The sequence below is a fragment of the Diabrotica virgifera genome, chromosome 8, assembly GCF_917563875.1.
Source record: "Diabrotica virgifera virgifera chromosome 8, PGI_DIABVI_V3a".
In the NCBI taxonomy this organism is placed as follows: Eukaryota; Metazoa; Arthropoda; class Insecta; order Coleoptera; family Chrysomelidae; genus Diabrotica; species Diabrotica virgifera.
The window spans coordinates 25,833,434-25,860,022 of NC_065450.1; the positions used below are offsets into that span (position 1 = coordinate 25,833,434).

The 26,589-nt window shown below is 30.8% G+C and overlaps 1 protein-coding gene across 5 annotated transcripts in view; it reads left to right on the top strand.

Moving 5' to 3' along the window:
* The window catches only part of LOC114336268 (calcium-activated potassium channel slowpoke), a 663,340-nt gene that overhangs the window by 567,790 nt on the left and 68,961 nt on the right, over positions 1–26,589 (top strand). For 4 of the 5 annotated variants that reach the window (XM_050659851.1, XM_050659850.1, XM_050659854.1 and 1 more), the window contains 2 exons: positions 6,773–6,802; positions 16,475–16,616. In XM_050659851.1, the coding sequence (XP_050515808.1) occupies positions 6,773–6,802; positions 16,475–16,616 (172 nt within the window). The remainder of the gene's footprint in view (positions 1–6,772; positions 6,803–16,474; positions 16,617–26,589) is intronic. The other variant, XM_050659853.1, reaches the window with a different exon arrangement.

Below are 26,589 nucleotides of genomic sequence, written 5' to 3' on the forward strand. Positions count from 1 at the left end.
GTGGTGTATTATTCAGGCGTACAAAGGCGCATAACTGACAAAGAAAAAACAGCTTCCTATGTTCATTGTGCATCCCATAATCTGAATAATCTGAACCTAGTGTTGAGTGATGCCGTTGCTGGTGTACAGGAGTTGTTTTTTACGATATAATTAAGAGATTATATGTTTTTCAGTGCAAGTATTAAAAGATGGGATGTACTATGTACTATTATTACTTTGGATTCATCGCCAACACTTAGAAGATTATGTGAAACCCGGCGGTCATCCAGACATGATGCTGTTATAGCTTTGCCTCGAGCTTTCCGACAAGTAATCAAAACTTTAACGAAAATTCCATTGCTATCTAAAAAACGATGAAAAATTAGAAGCTTATGCATTATTAGAGCGTATAAATAATTTTGAATTTGCCGTTATCATTACTATTCGATCTAAAATACTTAACTTTATTAATCTAACTTTTGCAATCTGAAACGGTAGAGTTAACGGCCGCCCTTCAACTTTTTGAAAAAACGCGTTATAATCTTTGAGAAATGAGAAATTCGTTTCCGAAACTTTAGCAGAAGCAGCAGGAATAGCAGAAGAAGTGGGGTATTATACCGGAATTTAAAAATAAACCAATAAAACATATAAAAAATTTTACAATGGGCTCAGCTGCGACGAAAAAATAACTTATAGCAAAAAAGTTTTGAAGTTCATGTTTTCATATTTAATAGGTTTGATAGGTTTAATAGGTGTAATATGTTTTCATAGCTATTCCCAAAAATCTATTAACACTAACTTATAAAGACTTATTAAAGAAAGGCCAAACATTGTCATTTACACATGTTTTAGTAGTTATACTGTTATTAGTTGTCGTTATGTTTATAATACGTGGGCCCACAAAAATTGTCGCGGAGGGCCCCCCAATCTTCAGCTACGCCACTGGATGTGGGGGGTTCCTAAGACATCCCCCTAAAACAGCCCCAATGGGGGAAGAAAAAAGTACTCATCCATCATGACAACACTCCGGCTCACGCCTTCTCCGTTGCCATGGCTAAATTGGGCTGGGAACTGGTGTTTCGTCCACCGTATTCTCCAGATTTGGCCTTCTACGACTTCTTTGTGTTTTCAAACTTGAAAAAGTCACCCACCAGGCCGAAATTTAAGTCGAGTGTTCATCGGGAGTTCATCGCCGCCACGAAGCCTACTTTGCAGACCTCGAGCAAAAGTATTTTTCAGACGGGTTAAAGAAGGTGGAGCATCGCTGGGTCAAGTATATCGAGCTAAAAGGAGACTATGTTCAGAAATAAATCACCACTTTTTCAAAATTTTCGTTTTCCTTTTGAAGGCTAAGTGTTTATCTGACCGCCCTAGTACCTTGTATTCATTCAGCAAACCTGTTAGCAATTATTTTTTTGTCCATAGGAAAAGAAGATTGTTAGAGAAATTAACCAATACAAAGTTGTTATACAGGATGTCCCGAAAAGATTGGTCATAAATTATACCCTACATTCTGGGGTCAGAAATAGTTCGATTGAACCTAACTTACCTTAGTACAAAAGTGCTCATAAACAAAGTTACAGCCCTTTGAAGTTACAAAATGAAAATCGATTTTTTTCAATATATCGAAAACTATTAGAGATTTTTTATTAAAAATTGACATGGGGCATTCTTATGGCATGAACATCTTAAAACAAAATTATAGTGAAATTTGTCCACCCCATAAAAATGTTATGGGCGTTTTATTCCCTTAAACCCCCCCAAACTTTTGTGTACATTTCAGTTAATTCATTATTGTGGTACCATTAGTTAAACACAACGTTTCTAAAAATTGTTTGCCTCTTAGTATATTTTAGATAAGCCAGTTTTTATCGGGATGCGGCTTCTTTTTTAATATATTTACATAAAAATTTTATGAGGGTTTTTTTCCTTTAAATCCCCCAAATGTTTGTGAACGTTCCAATTAAACTATTATTGTGGTACGATTAGGTAAACACAGTGATTTTAAAACTTTTTTGCCTCCTAGTATTTTCTTAGTAAGTCAGCTTTTATCGAGATGTGGCTTCTTTTTCAAAATATACCTAATAATGTAAATTATAAATAAATTTTCAGATTATTAAAACAGCTTTCTATATTCGTACTTAACCATATTAGGTCTGGATCCCGCGTATGAAAAAAAAGTTGATTAATAGCAAGCTGAAAATTTGTTAATAGCTTAAGGGTGTCTAGTCGGACAAACTTTGATATATGGGAACACTGGAACAGGGGAAGTTCTAATTGTGGAACAGGTTAAAAATTTGGAACGGTCAGACCACGAAAACGGCACATTTATTTTGTCCGACAGAACAGACTTAAACTCTCCGAACAGAAATTAAACTCTCATGCAAAAATCAGACTGCCATTTATCGCCAAATGGGCGTTTTAATGAGTGGAACATGTAGAATATGTCAAATGACAGGAATTATGACAGTTGATAAATAGCAGTCTGATTTTTGCATGAGAGTTTAATCTCTGTTCGGAGAGTTTAAGTCTGTTCTGTCGGACAAAATAAATGTGCCGTTTTCGTGGTCTGGCCGTTCCAAATTTTTAACCTGTTCCACAATTAAAACTGCCCCTGTTACAGTCTTCCATATATCAAAGTTTATCCGACTAGACACCCTTAAGCTATTAACAAATTTTCAGCTTGCTATTAATCAACATTTTTTTCATACGCGGGATCCAGACCTATATACAAATATGTGGTGGATTCGACCAATATTCAAAATATCTCGATAACCACTGGCTTATCGAAAAAGTACTAAGAGCAAGAAAAGTTTTTAAAACATTGTGTTTATCTAATAGTGTAACAATAATAATTTAGTTGGAACGTACACAAAACTTTGGGGGGGTTTAAGGGAACAAAACCCCCATAAAATTTTTATGGGGTGCACAAATTTCACTTTAATTTTTTTTAAGATGTTGCTACTATAAGGATGCCACATGTCCATTTTCAATAAAAAATCTCTAGGAGTTTTCGATATATGAAAAAAAATCGATTTTCAGTTTGTAACTTCAAAGGGCTGTAACTTTTTTTGTGCAATATTGTATATAGGTAAGTGAGGTTCAATCAACCTATTTTTGACCCCAGAATCTGTGGTATCATTTATGATCAATCTTTTCGGGACACCCTGTATAGGTTATATTTTTATTGATAGCTTATTCATAGCTAAATCATAAACTTGCTTCTTACAATCTTAATGTGGAGTTAAGAGAACAAAAAAAGACAGTAATGCTTATTGAATTACGAGAGTATCATACACGAAATATTTAAAAAAAAACTAACCCACACAATTAAAACTAACTATATTTAGTATGGTATAACTAGATCCAAACCCAGACATCCAAAGTGAAAGTTATCTTTCAACACCAAATTGTTCTATATGGTCCACATAATGTTCAGAAAAAAGTCACACGGTGGTATGTTAGTGATAATCCCTTGAAGAAACGTCAACCTCACCACCCAAAATCATCATCTATTGCCCAAAAAATATAAAAAGTATCGAAAACCTCCACATTTCACCCTTCGTAACTCTGAAACCGTTGATTTTATAACAATTATATTTAGGACCCTTTTTTGTTTTAAATTTTATGTAGAACGTTTTTGTATAGAACATTGTTTACGCTTAAACATAGTTTTAGAAATATTGACGAAAAACGTAAAGAAACTACTAATTTACCGACTTCTCCCGCATCTCCCCCCCCCCCCAAACCGGACGCTCAAACAAAATGGTGTAAATTTTTACTGAACAATATGTGGACCATATAGAACAATTTGGTGTTGGAGGAAAACTTTTACTTTGGATGTTTGGGTTAGGCCTTTTTTTGGACCAATTATATTATACTACCTCCGTAACTTTGGAACCGTCGATTTTAGAAGAATTATGTATCGAGCCTTTTTTATTTCAAATTTAATGTAGAACATTTTTGTATAGAAGATTGTTCATGCTAAACCTCATAGTTTTAGAAATATTAACGAAAAACGTAAAAAACTACGAATTTACCGATTTTTCCCCCCTCTCCCTTCAAAACCCGACGCTCAAAAAGGTGTGACTTTTTTCTGAACATTATATGGACCTTATAGAACAATTTGGTGTTGGAGGATAACTTTCACTTTGGATGTCTGGGTTATGTCATTTTTTGAATCAATTCTATCATACTAATTGTCGGATTTTTCACAACACTAATATTATACGCTGGTAAGTTTTTATTGTGTGTTAAAAAAAATTGGCTTGACCGTAGAAAATTTTAGCTTCCACTAATTTGTTTCATCAAAAAGAAAAACGGAAGAAAAAATATTAAACTTGCACTGTGCCCTGCTTTTACGACAACCTCCATAAACTGCAACTTAAAAACTTTTACGCTCCAGATATCTGGAGACCAATTAGAAGATTATACTTACGGAGGTTCAGAACTAATTCTCTGTTCTTCAATCCTTCTATAACTTTCCGGAGAATATTTAATCACCTCGCACTATTTTATTGACTGTATACTCTTACCAAACAACAGTACTGCCAAAGATACTTTGATCTCCAAAAATACTAAAACATTGTTTGTATCTGAAAAAAGCCGGTAACGCCTCCCGTAGCGGACCGCTATGTGATGCCACTAAGATCTCTTTTGCTATTCCTCACAAATCACCGCAATTTCAACGGTAAAAATTCCTCCATGGGCTAAGACTGTTCCACATATAGCTCGAAATTTTTAGAATTTTGGCAATGCTCCAAACTTTTTGTTTCCTCTTGCTATTCTTGCCTTTTTCTCCCTTTTCATGTCCTATTATGTAATTCTCTTCTTGTCTTTAAACATAACTTAATGCTGAGTAGATAGACAAGGCTGCTCTGGGCCGTCCCTTAAATCGCAACCCTTAAATCACTGCCGTCGGTTGTAAATGCCAAACGGCTTAACGTAGGATGACGTATGAGCTGTCGTTGGAAAGGGGATGAAACATAAGATTTAACTCAGTATGTGCCGTGCGTATCGGAGCATTCTAAAAGGGCATTACGTCATATTTTCGTTTCTATTGGTCCGATCGTGGCGTATGAGGCGTCAAATGAAAGGGAAGAGGGTAACAAACACATTAAGACAAAAAACAAAGATGACGGCATTTCCAAAAGGGCACTGTAATGTATCTTTAATATACAGCAATTTAGCGTCGATAAGTAGCAAGTCTAGACTTTTACTAATATAGTCGTTTTTCATTTGTCCTATACTCTTCTGTTTAAGCCTACTTAAGAGATTCCTTTTTTATATTCGTTAGTGGAGTATTAGAGAGAATTTTAAGAAAATTAATTATGGAAGTGGAACAATAATAGTTATACATTTTTCTTAGAAATCTATTAGATAAATCCTATAAGGATTTGAAATAAAAGTGGTGGTGTTTGGTTCTTAATTTCTGATCGATTTATTAGTTATTAGATTTATATAATTTTATGCCTTTATTTTAATTTATTAAAAAACTAAGTGGATGATTGATCGTTTGAATGAACAGCGTGTTTTGAAAACTAATAAAAACAAACTTTTATATTATATCCTAAAACTGAGCAACTGAGCGTCTCTTTATAAAAACAATGAAGTAGACTTTACTAAGTAACAAGACATTTACGCAACGCACACACTACACATTACTCCCCTGAGCTAGTGACAGTAATTACGTAGCCAATGGTTCCAAACCAAGGTCAGAAAACAAGACGAAAAAAAGTAAGCAACTGTCTTATGACACAAACCAAACAACAAAAAATACAATTTTATTAATAGACAACAGCCCTTTGATAATATATTACACTTGACAGATGGGTGATTTGTTACACTAATTATTGATATACGCTGTGAGCTCGTACGTAGAGGGGATATTTACAAATTCGCGAGCGCCAGTAGTGGCAAGTCTGTAAACGTTTACCGGAAATTTGACATAAATGTCAAAGTGATAAATTTAAAATTAAAAGTAAAAACATTAATTATAAAAAATATTAGTTCGTTAAAGCTGTGGTATATATTTTTACCTTAAATATACTTACGTTTTAAATACTGAATTTAAGTTTTTTTAATGTTCTGTAATATGTAATTATAAATTAATCTTAGCGCCATCTACACGATAATTGTGAAAGTATCCGAAGTAAGAAATTCATATTTTATAAATAGAACGTCAAAATAATTAGCAAAATCTTAAAAAAATCGATTACAATTTAATTAATTTTTTGCGTGGTAAATATTACGCGATAACAATTAAATAATAAATTTAAAAATTACCGGTGAAAGTTGAATTAGTAATCCGCCAGGAGCGCCACCAGCGAAGCTCAGAGCGTATAGGACATTAAAACAAAATATGTAATGAAATATTTATTATAATATTATAGTGATCCCTATTACATATAGCTAAATTTTTATTTATGTTTAAATATTCGATACCGTGTTACTTATTGCCTTAGCCTGGCTATGTCTGTTGATGTTGACATTAAATATTTCTAGACTATCTCTCTTAGTCGTATCTGAAGAAAACTAAAAGTATTAGCAGTGAACTAGTTTAGGAACTATAGTAGACTCTTCTTGACATTGTATCATACGAGAGGATTAAAATAGAAACAGTAAGAATTGATTAATATGAGTACTAGCTTTTTTAATTTTGACTTAGCTATAGCCGCTTTCGCTTTCTAAATTAGTCAATTATTATTACTTTAATTTAGCAATAATAGCTCTGTCATTATTTTAGCTTTTCCAAATTGTTGGCATAACTTAATCAATTGCTTTTTATTTGCAGGTGATATGAACCGTCATGATGATGTCAATTGTAAGTTTCAGTAATATTTAATTGTATAAGAAATCGGTTTTATTAAAATACCCTAAAAAATTACCTTAAATGTTGACACATTTATAGAGTAAGATTAAATTATAGTTTTTTTACTACAAAAACACGTTTATTCAAGATTTCTGACGTCAGAGCATTGCTAAAATATTAGAATATCACTTTTCATCATGGCCATGTTTCTTGTACAGTGCTAGGCATCCTTACTTGTCAGAGATATTGTTCTTTGTTTTTGTTTACTGTACAAATAATATCTATAATCCTTTATTCTAATTAATGTTGTCATTCAATTTTCATTACTTGCCGAAATCTATTAATTAATAACAATATTATCTTAGTGTATTCAATATTTCAATATTTTAAGGTTTAACATGATAGATGCTTGTACTGAATATTATTCAATACGAGTAAAATATTGTAGGTATAGTACAAGATTGTTTATAAAGAAATAAAGGTTTTGGATTTTTTTTTTTCTAAATTATGTGTCCGCAGGTACACAGGTTGATTTAAATTACTAACTTAACCTAACACTAAAAAGTCAAAAAATACTAAAGTATAGATTTTTAAACAAAAATACGAAAATAAAGGATAATTTGCCTCAACTTTTATAATTTTTCCAAAGTGTTTATTTATTCATAAAAAATCTCGTGCTTACATATAATACAATATTTTATTTGTATTAAATATTATTCAGTACATATGAATCTGTCATTTTTAGCCTTATAATATTAAATGATCGAGTTTATTGATTACTCATTATTATGATAATATTGTTGTTAATTAAAATATTCGGCAAGTAATGAAAACCGATTTTGACATCATTAATTAGAATACAGAATTAATAATATTATAGATATTATTTGTATAGTAAGTAAAACAAAAAAAATATCTCTGACAAATAATGATGCCTAGTTTCTCACTGCACAAGAAACATGGTTATGATGAAAAATCATATTCTAATGTTTTGGCAACGGTCTGACGTCAAAAATCTTGAATGACGTAAGCGTGTTTTTTTAGTAAAAATACTATATACATAGGTATAACCATTGCAATTATTTTTTGTTTTTAATAAATTTTGATAGTTGTTTCTAAATGAACTGATAATTTTATATATTATTAGCTAAAAAATAGCTATTTAATAGCTAATATTATGAAACTTCAATAATAATGAGCATATTGCAAAATAAATAAAACTAATGGGACTATAAAATATCGAGCGAAAAATATCAAAAAACCTAGGTTGAAGAAAATTGAATCTCAAACTGCGAAATCGGTATATGCAAAAAGATGTATTTTTGCGGCTGCCAATAGAGCAATTTACTTACTTCTTTTTATCCGATGTAACTCGAATGAAGAAATCTAAATAACGCATTACTAAATCCCAAAGACGCTTTAATTTTGTTATAAATAGCTTTATTTATAATAAAATAAAATTACATCTTTTTTTCCTATATTGCAACCTTGTATGTAGCAAAACTTATCCTCTTTTTAAATGTTTACCCTTTAACGCTCTACATTTTTAAGGACTTAATGTTTAAATAATACACGGTGTATATTCATTTTAGATTAGAGCTAAAATTATTCACAGATTTAAAAATTATAATCTCGTTAAATATAGGTACATATTAGTTTGATTTTTTTACACTATTTACATTTAAAAATATGCCAACAAAAACGCATACGCAATGCTGTGTGGTCCTCTCTTCTCAAAGCATGCCACATGATCCCCATTAGATTTCAATTTTGTCTTTGGGTCAGCAAATACGGTCTTTGGCAATAATCAAACATTATGAATTATGACATCAAAGTAGCCAACAAGGACGTCACCAATTTAGATAACCTTTTTAGACAATGGAAAGAAGCTTTTTCTGTGAAGCAATACCTCTACCTATAATACTCCAGTAAAAAAAAATTTTTGGGGAAAAAATATTCGCGATTTTTGTGTTTTTTCTTGGTTTCTGAATACATATGTTCAAAAAAATTTGACTTTAACAGGTTACATTTTGATAGGAAATTTAATTCTGCACAACATTTCCGTAGCTATGTATAGGTATATGTACGAAAAGTGTATAGAATTCAACAATATTCTCCCCAGTGTATAGATACTAATTCCCCCCTTTCCCAAAAACGCACCCCTTTAAATGGTAACACCCCGCTGTTTTTCAGATTTGGGGGTCCATGGACCATATGGAACAATAAAACCCGTTTAAAGTAGTTGTAGTTCCGTTCTAAATTACATAATAAATAGCCTATATATTCCGTGTGCGATCGTTTATATTCGTGGTAGATACCTACGAGTAAATTAATTGAAAACAGAAATTGTTTAAAAAAAATTCTTAATTTACAAAAAAACACATTCAACAGATTCAGTTTTCAGTTATGCCTATGCCATCTACCAATACATAAAATTTAGTATGTCCCACAGTCAGCAAGGTCTTATAAAACTAATAGGTTTTACGATCCTCTTCTCGATTAGTTATGATTTGAAGGAGGTATTCGTACGACACAAAACAGTTCTGTAACTTACGCATTTTTACTCGTAACTAACTTTTTTACAAAAAATTAATTAAAAAATCTTTATAAAAAGTATATTATTTAGTTTAAAAAAGACGCTTTCGGCTTATACAGGGTGATTGATTAATGGGGTAAAGCTCAATAGATCCGCTATAGTAATAGATAGCAATAAAAGTTAATAACAAAAATTGTAGCCAACTTTGAGCTTCACATTTTAAAATTAATTAGAATGTTTCAGGTTGTTCGATAACATCGTGGCACAAAACTTATGTTTTTTTTAATGGAACACCCTCTATTTTATCTTATATTCGAAATCTTCTTAACTTCCCCATTACAAAAATGTAAAAGTCTGTTATGTTGTAGAGGGTATTTACAAAGTTATAACCAATTTTCTATGAACATCGTAACAAGTTCAGCTCCCTGTATAAATAAAAATAAGCACAATAGCAATGGTTTATTGATGCCATATATTTTTTGTTGATTGTGAAAATTTTTAAGAATGGTTGATATTGCTAATTTTCTGTATATCGAATACAGGGTGAGTCAAAACGCAAGTACATTATTTTCTCAGTAATTTTAAATGTAACACCCTGTATTTTATGTCACTATCGAAAAGTGCCGTTACCGTACTTTAATTTTTGTATAATATTCCCTATGTCTAAATTTATTAGTTTTCGAGATAATTTAATTTTTCAGAGCAAATTATTAATTAGGGGTCTAAATCTTTCCAAATTTTAAGTAAGCCATGACTGAATTTTTTAAAACTAATAATTTAAGATAACTGATTATAAATCTGGTAATCAATGTAACAATGTAGCAAATAAAGAAAGAAAAATAATGTATTAGTAATAAATTTTACAAAAAAAAACACAACCACAACTTACAACATTTTTGAAACAGTTAAAAACTACTGTTGTATGTAAATGTAACAAATAAAGAAAAAAAATAATTTATTAGTTATAAATTTTACAAAAAAAAAACACAAACACAAAATACAACATTTTCTGAAAACAATTAAAACTACTTTTGTATGTAAATGTAGAGGAAAGTAACCAAACATGGAATAGTGCCCTAATATGGAATTCCTTGATTTCTCTGAAAATATAAGTTGAAAGCGCACTACAAGACCATCCTCTATTTCAGTCGCTCTCTTTATTATCGTATTCACACCTCTGTGTCAGATGCGCGAACGATACGTGTCTGACAGGCGCGTTTTTTTTATCGTCTCACAGAAAATTTCAAAGGTAAATATATTCAACGAGTATTATTGGTTATTATGCATGAATACAGACTTGTTATGCTATTGCGTATATCAATAGTACCTTTATTTTGATATTTTATGACCTTCTGTAATAAAAACATTACGACTTGAAACGTTGTTGATACTAGTTTGAACTAATGTACAAATCCAAATATGGACAGTCGTTGGTGCGTAATTATGGAATAGTGGATTAAGTGTAAGTGGGCTCATTTTGATTGTGCTGGTCCAGAGTTTCATACATGGATCTGTGATGTCTGCAAGTGAATTAAGCTACTTCTTTCATTTTTCACAATTTTCTTATTTAAATTTATTTGATCTCAGATGTTTATATCTATTTTTGTTATCGATATGTTGGTTTATGCCTATATTCCATATATGGGTACCTATTCCATATTTGGTTACTTATTTGGGATTTTGTTTTTTTGTTCGATTTTTTTTATTAATTAAGATATTTAATAGAAGGCTTTTAATTACTACATAAAAACATATGACTGATGTGTCACAACATTAAATTGTTTTCATTTCTATAAAGGCATTATTTTATATCCCCAAAACCAAATGGTATTCCATAATTGGCAACTTTCCTCTAACAATATAACAAATAAAGAACGAAAAATAATTTATCAGTAAAGAATTTTACAAAAAAAACATATGAACACAAAATACAACATTTTTGAAAAAATGAAAAGCTACTTTAAGTAAAATATTTTATATATTTAATTACAAAAGGTGTTCAAAATGAGTTGAGTGAATGAGTTACTTACATTACGAAGCATTTATAAATTAACACTTCGAAATACACTTTGTATTCTATTTTTCATATCATCCCTTATTGTTGGAGACATTTTATAACCTTCATTCTTAACGTAACCCCAAAAAAATCAGTCCAGTTTATTAAATTTTGGTGATCTGGGTGGCCACGCTACTGGTCCATTAAAAAATGAAAATATCTCGAAAACTAATAAATTTAGACATGGGGAATGTTGAATACAAACTAATGTACGATAATGTTACTTTTCAATAGTGATATAAAATATAGGGTGTTCCATTTAAAATTACTGAGAAAATAATGCAGTTGCGTTTGGACTCACCCTGTATTCGATATAACGAAAATTAGCAATGTAAATCATTTTTAAGAATATTGACAATAAATAAAAAAATATGGAATCAATAAACCATTGCTGTTGTGCTTATTTTTATCTATACAGGGAGCTGAACTTGTTACGATTTTCATAGAAAATTGGCTATAACTTTGTAAATACCCTGTATAACATAACAGACCTTTATATTTTTATAATGGGGAAGTTAAGAAGATTTCGAATATAAGATAAAATATAGGGTGTTCCATTTAAAAAAACATAAGTTTGGTCTGCCACGATGTTATCGAAGACCCTGTAATATTCTAATTAATTTTAAAATGTGAAGCTTAAAGTTGGCTAAAATTTTTGTTATTACCTTTTATTGCTATCTATTACTGTGGGGGATATATTGAGCTTTTCCCACTAATTAATCACCCTGTATAGCAGAACGTTTTCGGAATAAAAAATCCCATCATCAGTGCGGCCTACGGATATATTATGCTTTGAGCCACCAAAAATATTTGTATGAAAATCCTTTCAATTTTATACAGTTTTTATAGTTATATTTTTGTATAAAATATTATATTATGATGTTTGAACTTTTCCTTGATTTTGTATCACGGCAACGTAGGACTTTCCCACAATGTAGGTTGCTAGTCCTTAGGGTAAACGTCACTATTTGGACCCTAGATGTTACAGTTTTCACCCAGTTATTTTTGGTAGCTCAAAGCATCTACAGCTCTAAGCAGCACTGATGATGGAATTGTTATTCCGAAAACGTCCTGTGATGTAGCATGAAAGGGTTTTTTAATATACCTTTTATAATCGATTTTTCATTAATTTTTTGAGATTTATTCGTTTTTCCACAATTTGTACATTTTTTTACAACCTTTTTAATCTCAAGTTAGAATATTTTAATCTCTCGCGCTAACAGACATTCAAAATAATTTTTTTAAAACTAGGAAGACGACGAAAAGACCCAGATGCAAAGTTTACTGTAATAAAACAATTAAAATAATTGAAATAAAATAATAAACAATATTTTAAATCCAAGATTTTCCTTGAAAAAAACTGCTTTCTGGTTATATCCTGAATCTCCGGCTTAAACAATTTATAAGCACGGAGACGACGAATAAAGAAGAAAGTAGAAAGGACAAAGGTCACGTATCTACTCCCATTTCGTCTAGGAAAAATGCCGAAAGACAGTTTCGAGTACTCAAAAATCTGAGTAAAGAAGAACAAGGGTGAAAGGCAGTTTTTGTTTTATTTGATTCAGAGTTGGACCACCATCTAAAGATAGCTATTTCTGCATCTCATGCTTCATCAGTATAGCTATGCAGTCACAACTCTGAATCAAATCACCTTTGAGACGCAAAACAGCGACATCTCTAGTAAAAAGAGGAAGACGACGAAAAGACCCAGATGCAAAGTTTACTGTAATAAAACAATTAAAATAATTTAAATAAAACAATATAATTTTTTCAGTTGAATATAAAAATGGACTAATGTGTTTATTTCTCTGGAATAATTCCATATATCGTCAGCTAGATCGTCACCACAATCTATTGATCCTGTAGAACATCAAAGATTTGATGCATCAGAGATTTTCTTTTAAAATATTTGCATAGCATATTGCCTATCAAGCAAATTCTGAATTTTTAAAATGTTTTAAAGGTGATTAGGTGAAAGGTGAAACCAAATAGATTATGTATTGATTAGACAAAGATACAAGAACGCAATTATATCTTTAAAAACCTATCCAGGTGCCGACATAGGATCAGATCACAACCTAGTAGTGACCAAAATTAGGCTCAAAATGAAAATAATAAAACGCAGAACAACAGATGTAAAAATAGATAGAAGTAAACTAAGAAACCCACTCATAAAACAACTCCTGACAGATGAAATTAATAACCGTTTAATGAATGTTAAAGAACAAATCCAGCAAAATACTGAAACAGAGACAAAATGGTTATTAATAAAGACAGAAACAGATAAATGTCAAAAATAAATTCTTACACCAACCAGATACAAAAAGAAACAATGGATGACGGAGGAAATCTTAGATTTAATGGAAGAAAGACGTCAGTATAAAAATAAAGATAATCAGATGTACAAAAATGTGGATAAACAAATAAAATCCAAAATTAAGCAGGCTAAAGAACAATGGTTAAAAGAACAATGCGCAGAAATAGAAGAACACCAGAAAAGATATGATAATTTTAACACACATAAAAAAATTAAGGAATTAACTCAGAACAACAGAAAAAGAAAACCGGGAATACTAAAAGAAACAGATGGTAAACTTGTGTTGAGTACTAACGAAAAATTAAAGAGATGGACAGAATACATAAATGAATTGTTCAAAGACAATAGAACAGAGCAGATGGAAGTCGAAGTAGAAGATGATACGGTTTTGAAGATATTAAAAAAGAAATTAAATCGGCATTAAAAAACAGCAAAAATGGTAAAGCAGTAGGTCCAGACCAAATCCCAGTAGAAAGCTTAAAATGCATAAATGATGAAACCTTAGACATTATCGTATTCATAGACTTGTTTAACACAGTGTACAAAACAGGAAACATACCAAAACAATGATACCTCTTAACCTTTTGTGCTATCCCTAAAAATACAAACGCTAAAGATTGCAGTGAATACTGCACAATATCATTAATAAGTTACATTCTCAAATTATTCTTGAAAATAATACATGGTCGTATAAATAAAAAACTAGAAGAAGGAATATATGATAGTCAATTTGTGTTCAGAAACGGACTAGGAACCAGAGAGGCGTTATTTGCTTTTAATGTGATAACTCAAAGATGCATGGACATGAATGTGGATGTGCATGTTTGTTACGTTGATTTTGAGACAACTTTTGACAAAGTAAGACATGAAAAAGTAGTCCAAATTCTAAAGAAAAAATACATAGACAAAAGGGACTTACGAATAATAACAAACCTTTACTGGAATCAAAGAGCACAAATTGTAATAGATAACGAACCCAGTCCAGAAATTGAAATCAGGAGAGGAGTTCGGCAGGGATGTATTGTGTCTCCATTACTCTTTAATGCATATAGTGAAGCCATTTTTGAAGAAGCATTGCTATCTCAAAGTGAAGGAATAATAATTAACGGAAGATCTATTAACAAAATAAGATATGCAGATGACACCGTGATTATGGCAAGCTCTGCTGAACAACTCCAACTACTACTAAACAAAACAAACAATTTCTGTGAAGAATATGGACTAAAAATGAATATAAAAAAGACCAAATACATGATAATAACTAAGAAAACAAACATACAAACAAGCATACATTTGGGAAATGTACCGATAGAAAGGGTTGATAAATACAAATACCTAGGAACCTGGATTTCAGAGAAAAATGATCAAACAACAGAAATTAGGGCCAGGATAGAAATAGCAAGAAATGCGTTTGTAAAAATGAAAACAGTTCTCTGCAACAAAGACCTTAGCTTAGAACTGAGAGTAAGAGCTTTGAGATACTACGTGTTCTCGATACTACAATATGGACTTGAAAGCTGGACATTAAAGCAAGAACACATAAATAAGCTACAGTCATTTGAAATGTGGTGTTACAGAAGGATGCTTAGAATAGCATGGACACAGAGGAAAACGAACACGGAAGTATTGCGAGAAATGGGTAAAGAATGCGAAATAATAAACACAATAAAAATAAGAAAGTTACAATATCTGGGACACGTAATGAGGGGACCGCGATATGAAATGCTAAGACTGATAATACAGGGAAAGATAAGAGGCGGAAGGAGTATAGGAAGAAGGAGAGTGTCATGGTTAAAGAATTTAAGGGACTGGTTTAGATGCAGTTCTATAAAACTCTTTAGAGCAGCGGTGGATAGAGTAAAGATAGTGATGATGATATTCAACTTCCGATTAGGAGACAGCACTTGAAGAAGAAGAAGAAAAAGCAACTAATTCCCCTTGTGTAACAAACTAATGTTAAAGTGATATCTAAAGACATGTATCCACTACTCTTGCGCTCCGCGCGCCCTTCAACTGCTCCAATGGATACATGTGCTCCTCTACATATAAACCGCCACCGATTGGACCGCTAAGGCGGAGCGCGCATCGTTATACGGTCCGGGAGTTTGAACGTATCCACTATGTGGAGCAGTTCCAGGAGCGCGAAGCGCAAGAGGTTCGCTATCATTGTGGATTCGTACCTTAAGAGAAACTGATCAGCAGGTTCGTTATTAAACAAGAACTGAGTGGGAGTATAAGTAAACTCCTAAAGCAACTAATATTTTAAAGTTGCTTTTTTAAGTGTGAATTACATATTTATGACTTTCAAAAACAAAAAAATATAACTATACTAACATTGTTTTATATCAGCTCAGTCAGGTAGGTATATACTAAAATCACAATAGATATGCACTAGAAATAAACCAAGAGACGTTTAATGTTACTAGGAGCACTTCCGAATCATGATTTACAATGTAAAATATATTGTACTTCCCAAATCAGGATTTACAAAGTTTATACATTGTTAATCTTGATTCGGGAGTGCTCCTAATAAAATTCAACGTCTCTTGGTTTGTTTATTTCTAGTGCATCTTTATTGTGATTTTAGTACATATAGTAAAAAATATGGTGAATTACATACCTATTACTTAAATAAGAACTGGTAACTGGTAAGAAACGTATTGTGCCTGTACATAAAGACTGTCACATCGATGGTGATGCATTGGCTTCTATATCCATGTCGATGTTGAAATATTCATGTTATATACTTTTATTTACCTAAAAATTTGTTTATAGTGGCCCATAGGAATCAAAATCACAGGAACAGTACAATACCGATGGCGAATATGGTGAATTCTACGAAACAGGTGAACAAAGTGAAACCAAATATCACTAGAAACGCTGGAGAGAATATGACATCACCGGATTATAATTCCAGGTAATTTTTAGTAAAATATTGATATTAGTATAATAAACAAATCTACACGAAAATCTGACAATTACAAATGATTCAAAAAGTTTGCTTTTTTATTGAAATTAAAAAGCACAAAACAGTTTATTATATCTCACATAAAGTGCTTTCAAAACACTGCATGTTTTAACACAAGTATTAATTCTGACACTAAAGGCATAAAGAATAAAAACCATTGCAAACAAGATACGTATTAGAAGAAGCCTACATTACTTAGGCTGCTATATTTTACAAACTTTATTTGGATAATTATGATTTTCTATTGGTAGGAGAGCCCAAGGGGGGATTTTTGCAGTTACTCGAGCGCGTCAGATTATCATATGGGGAGAAATGTGGTACCCTGCAGATGCAACTCTACTATATAGGATGAGGCAGATAACTGGCCTATTAGAAATATCTCGAGAACTAAAGGCAACAGAGTTATGAAAATAGGACTAAAGGGGTTTTGAAGGATGATCTATTAAATGAAAATATTTTCATCTCTTTGCAACTTCCGGTATAACCGGAATTATAATTTCGTTTTTTTAAATGGGACACCCTGTATATTTTTACATTTTTGGATTCTCTTCGATGTCTTCTTTCTTAAAATATGAGGTTTTGTAATATTATACAGGGTATTTTAAAAGATAATTACGTTTTTTTATTAATTTCGTAGCAATATTCACACCCTGTAGAACGTTCAAATGATTTTTAATATACTCTACTAAATGTTAAGAATCATTAGTATAGATAAATTTTTAATTTTAGTATACAGGGTTGGTCGAAACTCGGAATGAGTATTTTCTGAGTTTTCTTAAATGGAACACCCTGTATTTTTGTATTGTAGTGAAATGATATTTTATAGTACTTTTTTTATTTCTTAAGCATTCCCTATACTTAACTGCTTTAATTTGTGAGTTATTGGTGATTCAAGCTAAACATTAATTGCAACAAAAAATACGTAAAATTTTATTAGGTTGGCCGTGAAAATACTCAATCCCAAATAATTTTTCAGAAATAAATACATATTAATCCAGACTGGTCCTTAAAATTACCAATAATGGTTTAGCTATCAAAATACCTACGTAGTTAAGATTGTTGGTGCGATTAACAATTAAGCACAAATTAAAGCAGTTAGGTATAGGGAATGCTTAAGAAATAAAAAAGTACCATAAAATATCATTTCGTTACAATGCTAAAATAGAGGGTGTTCCATTTAAGAAAACTCAGAAAATACTCATTCCGAGTTTCGACCAACCCTGTATACTAAAATTAAAAATTTAGCTATACTAATGATTCTTAACAATAGTAGAGTATATTAAAAATCATTTGAACGTAAGTAGAGTTTTAGATGTCAAACTACTACAATTCTACAGGGTGTTAATTTTGCTACGAAATTAATAAAAAAACGTAATTATCGTTTAAAATACCCTGTATAATATTACAAAACCTCATATTTTAAGAAAGAAGACATCGAAGAGAATCCAAAAATGTAAAAATATACAGGGTGTCCCATTAAAAAAATGAAGTTATAAGCAACTTCCTGTATAACCGGAAGTTGCAAAGAGATGAAAATATTTTCATTTAATAGATCATCCTTCAAAACCCCTTTATTCCAATTTTCATGATTCTGTTGCCTTTAGTTCTCGAGATATTTCTAATAGGCCCTTTATTTGCCTCACCCTGTATATTGGCTCTTTACAGAGGGGCGTTCGTTCAGGGGGCTCGAAAAAAAATATATCCTTAAAAATACTCGAAGTTGTCAGATTAAGATAAGGTAAGTTAAATACATGCAAAATAGTGTATATTTCAAAAATCTGACGATTTGAGCGGGGCGTACGGAAATGGGCGAGTCAAAAAGTTTTACAAAAAAAAAGCGAATATTTCGCGAAATGAACGGCAGATCGAAAAACTAAAAAATACGTTTTCAATATTTTTAAAAAAATCTACCGAGATACCAAACATGACCACCCGCGGAGAGAGGTGGGGGGTAAATTTAAAATTTTAAATACAAATCACGCGATATTTCGCAAAATAAACATCAGATCGAAAAATTGCAAAATACACTTATTCAATATTTTTGAAAAATCTATCGAATGGTACCAAACACGACCCCCCACGGAGGTGCGATGGGGGGTTACTTTAAAATCTTAAATAGGAGCCCCCATTTTTTATTACAGATTTGAATTATGTGCGTAAAAATAAGCAACTTTTATTCGAAACATTTTTTCGAATTATGGATAGATGGCGCTATAATCGAAAAAAACGATTGTTTGAAATGGAAAATTAAATTAAAAAATGGAAAGTCCCCACTAAAATGGAAAATTTTACTTAACTTTTTTTGGTTTTATGACCTAATAATCACAGCCCAATAAGTCCCCAAAGCCCTCGAGTGACTGCACATTTAGCATACTTTCCTCCCCTACTATATATGGGTTATTTTTTAAGGATTTTAATTTCCAATCGTGTAGTAAGATTTTTCATCACGTGTTTAATTCTGTCCAATCAGATTATTACTCTACCGGGAATATTCTACCTAGATTATTATTATACAGGAAATATTTTTAGGTAGATTGCTAGATGCTTCTGTTTATTTACAACGAGTTTCCTAGTTTTAACAACTGTCACATTTAAGAAAATAAACCATAATAAACTTTTAGTTCTGTATCTAATGTCAAATTATCACGACGACAATAAAAATCGGCAATTTTAAGCGCTCGAGTGTACTTTGGTAAGATTATTTCATGAATAAAACTGTATTTATAAATAATTTTAACATTTTATTGATATCTTCGTTTGAATATTTACTAAACTCTGTGCTGTTCACTTTGACAAGTTGAAAAATGTGTGTCACATTAATTGTGATAAAAATGTCACTTAATGTTTTATATAATAAAATATAATTTTATATAATAATAATAAAAAAATAAAAAAGAGCCTATATAATTTAAGAGTTTATTCTTAGACATCAAAGAAACATGAAACGTAAATCACGTTTCATGCAAATAAAACACTGCTAAACAAATAGGCGTCCGGCCATTTATGAAACTTTCCGAAAATAAAAATGTGTTATGAGCATGAATCACACTCGTTTCATTGGTAGGCGGAGTTCAAGATTTGTTTAGCCGTGTTTAATTTTCATGAAACGTGTTTTACGTTTCATGTTTCATGTTTTCGTTTCATGTTTCGTTGGTGTGCGGCTTGCCTTAGAGTGTATACGTTATACGAATTATATCCACGATACGATATATTTTAATGTTTCTCAGCATTTTTCTCTTAAAGTTGAATCAAGTAAAGGGATGTTTGAGGGTGAAGGGAATGAGCTCAACAATCGAAACTATATCATTTCGAAAGCTCATAAATAGCTCGTAATTCGGCCGCAAAGATCGATTCAATATCCCTATTTGTAAGTAGAGAGGGGCTGAGTCAACCCCAGTAAAATATTAAATTCATGCTCCTTATAACGAGCTCAAAATTTTTAATTTGCGGAATATGAAAGCTCATAAATCAGAGCTATTTGTTTTTTAATTTTTGCAAGTGGGGGTGCAGCTCAATAGAGGTGGATGATCTAGCATCGGTTTGGACAAAAATAATGAAGAAAATAATACGCACTAATCAGGAAAATAAAAGAAGAGAAAAATGAAGAGAGTAGAAAAGATAGTAGACAATGAAAAAACATATTAATGTTTAAAAAATAGTGAGAGTATGTATGTGGACTAATCCACCGCTTTAAATGGAATAAAAGAGCTCCGTGAATGTTGTTTTAAAGATTTGTTTATCTTATTTTTAACATTATTCATTTTTTAATTTGCTGTTTATTTCCAATAAAATATTTATTTGGAAATCATAGTTCATTTTAATAGCTACTATGTTTACTGTGTGCAAAGGTTTTTATTCTTTCTACGTGGTAAGACAAATGCCGAAATAAACATAGAAATCTGTTAAAAAAATCTTAATATGATTACAAACACTAATTAATTTATTCCAAATTTGTTAATAATAAATTGAAAGAGGATTTAGCTTTAAATGCGTTAGGGATTTTTCTAATTATATTCAAAGTGTTGATGATATAATTTATTTTCAAAAATGTATGAAGGAATAAAGCGCAAAATGGCATTGTTAACGTAAGTTGTTGCTTTTTTTTGTTATTTTCGTTTTATTGTATATCAGAGTTTTTTTGCTTAAATAACTAATGTCTAATATAATGTGTTTAACTTAATCAAGTAATGAGTTTTGAGATCAAAACAAAAAAAAAATACTTATCAGACAACTATATCACATTTTGGACCCTTGGACTTTTCTTTGCATTATAAGAATAAGTTGTGGTAAATGTACAACTCCTATAATAATCATCTTTATATTTTTTGAGTAATTTATTGTACGTAACTAGTACAGTATTTTGGTCTCTTCTGACTAATCTCCGGCCTGACATAAAACTCTTTAAATTCAATATACTTTCGATTTCTCCACTAAATTTTGTTCTAGGTTGATTCCTCTAAATATTTTATCGCAACAATTATGACTCCGTTATTTTGATAGAAAAGAGAATACAGGTACTTTTCTATATAGAAATCATAAAAAATGATATTATAAAGCAAAATTACTATTTTTCAATCTGGATTCCAGATTTTTTACGAGGAAAATAAATATCTACCCTTGTCAAATGGTAGAGTCCGTTAAGAACGTGACCGCTTCTACTCTCTGACACCACTTTACAGTTCTAGTGGCATTATAAGTAGTCCGGTGTAACGCAATAAAAAAATTGGAATAACCTCCCATTTCTTTCAACGACAACTTGCATCGTTATTGAATACATTTACTAACCTCTATCTACCCTTACCTTAAAAATATACTATATGCTGAAGTTATAGGGTGGAATCCACTCCAACTAGGGGTTACAAACCTTTAAATTGCAAATAACTTTTAAAATCCATAGAAAATTGTATTCGGTTGAAAAATGTTTGATAGAGTTTTTTCGAGAAATTAATAATTTTAGACGTATTCGTGATTAAATATGTTTTCAATCGATTTTTCAAGCCTAAGTCAAAAACTTATCTATCAACTCATCCAAGGTGACAATTTAACGAAAAATTTTAAAAACTCAACATAGAGTAACAGGAAATGGTTATTCGACTGGAAACTTTGGAATATACAGGGTGATTGATTAGTGGAGTAAAGCTCAATAGATCCGCTATAGTAATAGATAGCAATAAAAGTTAATTACAAAAATTTTAGCCACCTTGGAGCTTCACATTACAAAATTAGTTAGAATGTTACAGGGTGTTCGATAATACAGTGGCAGACCAAACTTATGTTTTTTTAAATGGAACACCCTATATCTTATTTTAAATTCCAAATCCTGTTAACTTCTCTATCACAAAAATATAAAGATTTGTTATGTTATACAGGGTATTTACAAAGTTATAACCAATTTTATATGAAAATCGTAACAAGTTGAACTCCCTGTATAAATAAAAATAAGCAAAACAGCAATGGTTTATTCATGCCATATTTTTTTACGTATTGTCAAAATTTTCAAGAATGATTGATATTGCTAATTTTCTTTATATCAAATACAGGGTGAGTCAAAATGAAAGTACATTATTTTCTCAGTAATTTTAAATGGAACACCCTGTATTTTATATCACTATTGAAAAGTACCATTCCCTATGTCTATCACCTACCATAGACAACATTCCCTATGTCTAAATTTATTAGTTTTCGAGATATTTTCATTTTTCAATGGACCAGTAGCGCGGCAACCCAAATCACCAAATTTTAATAAACTGGACTGATTTTTTTGGGGTTACGTTAATAATGAAATTTATAAAATACCTCCAACAACAAGGGATGAGATGAAAAATAGAATACAAAGTGTATTTCAATGTGTTAATTTACAAATGCTTCGTAGAGTAGGTAGCTCATTCGATGATCGGTTTTAGGCGTGCATAAATGTGTTGGGAGGTCATTTTAAACACTTTATGTAATTAAATATTAAACATATTTTATTAAAAGTAGCTTCTAATTTTTTCAAACATATTTTTTTTGCAAAATGTATTACTGATAAATTATTTTTCGTTCTTTATTTGTTACATTGTTACATTTGCATAAAAAAGTAGTGTTTAATTGTCTTCACAAAATGTTGTATTTTGTGTTTGTGTGTTTTTTTTTGTAAAATTTATTACTATTTTTTTTCTTTATTTGTTACATTTACATAAAAAAAGTAGTCTTTAATTGTTTCAAAAATGTTGCATGTTGTGGTTGTGTTTTTTTTTTTGTAAAATGTATTACTAATAAATTATTTTTATTTCTTTATTTGCTACAATGTTATATTGATTGCCGGATTGATAATCAGTAATCGTCAATAATTGTCAATTCAGTCATGGCTTACTTAAAATTTAGATAAAAAATGGAAATATCTCGAAAACTAATAAATTTGGATATAGGGAATGTTACATAAAAATTAAAGCACAGTAATGTTTCTTTTCAATAATGATATAAAATACAGGGTGTTCCATTTAACATTACTGAGAAAATAATGTACTTGCGTTTTGACTCACCCTGTATTTGATATAAAGAAAATTAGCAATGTCAATAATTCCTGAAAATTTCGAAAATAAATAAAAATTATTAAACCATTGCTGCATTAATAAACCATTGCTGTTGTGCTTATTTTTATTTATAATAGTCCATGTGGTGAGACCGCTCCTGTCTGGAAAAATTTCTGATTCGGTTTCTTTGTGGATTCCTGTTCAAAAATGTCCCCTTTAAACAAATCTGAAGGGTTCCGGGCAGAATTTATGGGCAGAAATTGTTTAAACAATTTTTTTAAACACATACAAAAGATTACGTTTTTTTGCTCCGGAACATGTATTTTTAAGTTTTTTGGGTGATTCTAAACAAGAAAGGTATCTTGTAAATTTTCTCAAAAATTGATAATTTTCGAGTTATGGCCGATTTAAAATCTGAAAAATGCGAAAATACGAATTTTCGAGGCTTAAAAACTCATATTTAAAGTAGTATTTTTGAGGTTGCCAGATACTTAAATTAAAGTATTAACATTCAGCTTCCAGACTCTGAAGAGTGGTTGCGTCTATTCCTAATTTAAACCGTTGTTTTTTAATTGTTAAATATGCATGTCCATCCGATTTTTTTGCCGGTGCGGCGCGCTCTATTTCAAAAATCTTCAATTTTCCTCCGAAAAATATTTTTTCTAAATTCTTTGGGACATTCTAGATAAAATAAGTTTCTTGACATTTTTCTCAAAAGTTAACAGTTTTAAAGTTATAAGCGATTTAAAATCCAAAAATGCGTTGTTTTGGCATTTTTCGGAGTTTAAATCGCTTATAACTTTAAAACTATTAACTTTTGAGAAAAATGTCAGGAAACTTATTTTATTTAGAATATCTTAGATAATATAGAAAAAATATTTTTCAGAGGAAAATAGGAGATTTTTGAAATAGAGAATAGAGAATCGGATAAACACGCATATTTAACAATTAAAACACAACGGTATAGATTAAGGTTAGGCGCGATCACTCTTCAGAATCTTGAAGATGAATATTCAATCTATAATTATTTAAGTATCTGGCAACCTCAAAAATACTAATTTAAATATGAGTTTTTAAGCCTCGAAAATGCGTATTGTCGCATTTTTCAGATTTTAAATCGCGTATAACTCGAAAACTATCAATTTTTAAGAAAAATTGCAAGATACATTTCTTGTTTAGAATGACCCAGGAAACCTAAAAATATATGTTTTAGAGCAAAAAACGTGATCTTTTGTATTTGTTTAAAAAAATTGTTTTAACAATTTCTGCCCAAAAATTCCGCCCAGCACCCTTCAGATTTGTTTAAAGGGGACATTTTTGAATAGGAATCCACAAAGAAACCGAATCAGAAATTTTTCGGACGGGAGCGGTCTCACCACATGGACTATAAACTTGTTACGATTTTCATACAAAATTGGTTATAACTTTGTAAATACCCTGTATAACATAGCAAACCTTTATATTTTTGTGATGGAGAAGTTAACAGGATTATAAATATATAAAACATAGCAGTGGCGGCTGGTCAGGGCCGGCAGGGTCGGCAGTGCCGACCCACACATTTATGGACACATTATAGATTTTTTTAAATATATAAGTTAATCAGAGTTGATGATATTCGTTTCTGTGAAATAAGAAAAATATCTGTGAGATAATACGGACTAAATTGTATTCATTGTTTTTAAAAGAATTCGAACGATCTGATACGTTAAAGTGATCCCTGTGCGCTGTGCGTAAGAGACTTTTCAAATTAAGGATCCTAGCCAGCCATACACCCGACTGCCATTGTGTGAATTCATGGCCCGCTTCGGCTAGCCGTACCCAGTTGAGAATTTGCTTGTAATAAGACGCTATGGAATATTAGCCGATAGGCAACCAATTATACATTCCCCGTATTTATTTGAATGGCAAGTACGGCAGAAAAACAATCTGCCGAGCACAGCGGTGATCTGCAAACGGCAACAAAACACGTACTTGGACGTTGAGATTTAATTTGGACGTTGAGAGGTGACTCATATTTGTTTGCAGAAATTGCTTGAAAATAACTCATATAATAATATTTGAGTTATCCTCCCACTCAAAAAGGTCCGGAACATTGTTTAAATAATCAAAATGTCAAAAAATAAAGGAAAAATTCGAGTTTTTTCTTCATTTTTTGATTATAACTTTAAAACTGTTCATTTTCGAGAAAACTTGCACTGACATAAAAGTTGCGTAATTAAATTTTCTACAATAAAGGATTAGCTAAAAATTTTAAAAATTGTCACCCTTGTTGCAAAATAGCAATAAATGCGAAAAAATCATAAAAAACAAGTATTCGCATTTTACGTTTTTCAACCGTTTATGCTACACTTAAGACCTTCATAATTTTACCCAGAAAAACTATATCATATAATAAAAAAATACTGTGAATTTCATTAAGATCGGTTTAATAGATTTTGCAAGATAAATTTTGCAATCCAGCTTTCGCAAAAAAATTAATTTTTTCAAAATGTTGCAGAACTGAAAATAAAGCAGACAGCAAGTTGAATTTATTTTTACGTATAGAAGAATACTGTACCTTTCTTCTATATGTAAAATATTCAACTTGCTATCTGCTTTATTGTCAGTACAGCAACATTTTGAAAAAATTAATTTTTTTGCAAAAGCTAGATTGCAAAATTTATTTTGCAAAATGTTTTGAATCGATCTTAATGAAATTTACAGTATTGTTTTATTATATCATAAAGGTTTTCTGGTTAAAATATGAAGGTCGTAAGTGTTAGCATAAATGGTTGAAAAACGTAAAATGCGAATACTTATTTTTCGCAATTATTGCTGTATTGCAACAAGGATGACACTTTTTAAAATTTTTAACCAATCCTATACATATTGTAGGAAATTTTAGTTACCCAACTTTTATGTCAGTGTAACTTTTCTCAGAAGTGAATACTTTGAAAGTTAAGATCAAAAAACGAAGAAAAAAATCGAAGTTTTTCTTAATTTTTTGACATTTTGATTATTTAAACAATGTTCCGGACCTTTTTGAGCGGAAGGATAACTCAATTATTATTTACAAGGAATTTTCAAAATATCTATTAAACAAGTTCATTAAAAATTATCCATCATTCTTTATTCAAATAAAATAAGAAAATGGATTAACAGTTTTATATGCTGATCTAAATATTTTCGGAAGGTGGGATATGTTACAAAATATGTTTAATTTTATATACTGCAATTCATTAGGTACAACAATCTGTTCCCGAATTTAATAAATTATTGTGCTCAAAGGTGGGCAAATTCTGCCTCAAATGAACGGGATTTCTCTTGTCTCAAAAAAGTCAAAACGTATTGTCGAAACACTATGAAACAAGAGAGAATGTTAAACTTGTCTCAAATGTCAATAGAAAAAAAATTTTAAAACCTCTCCAAAA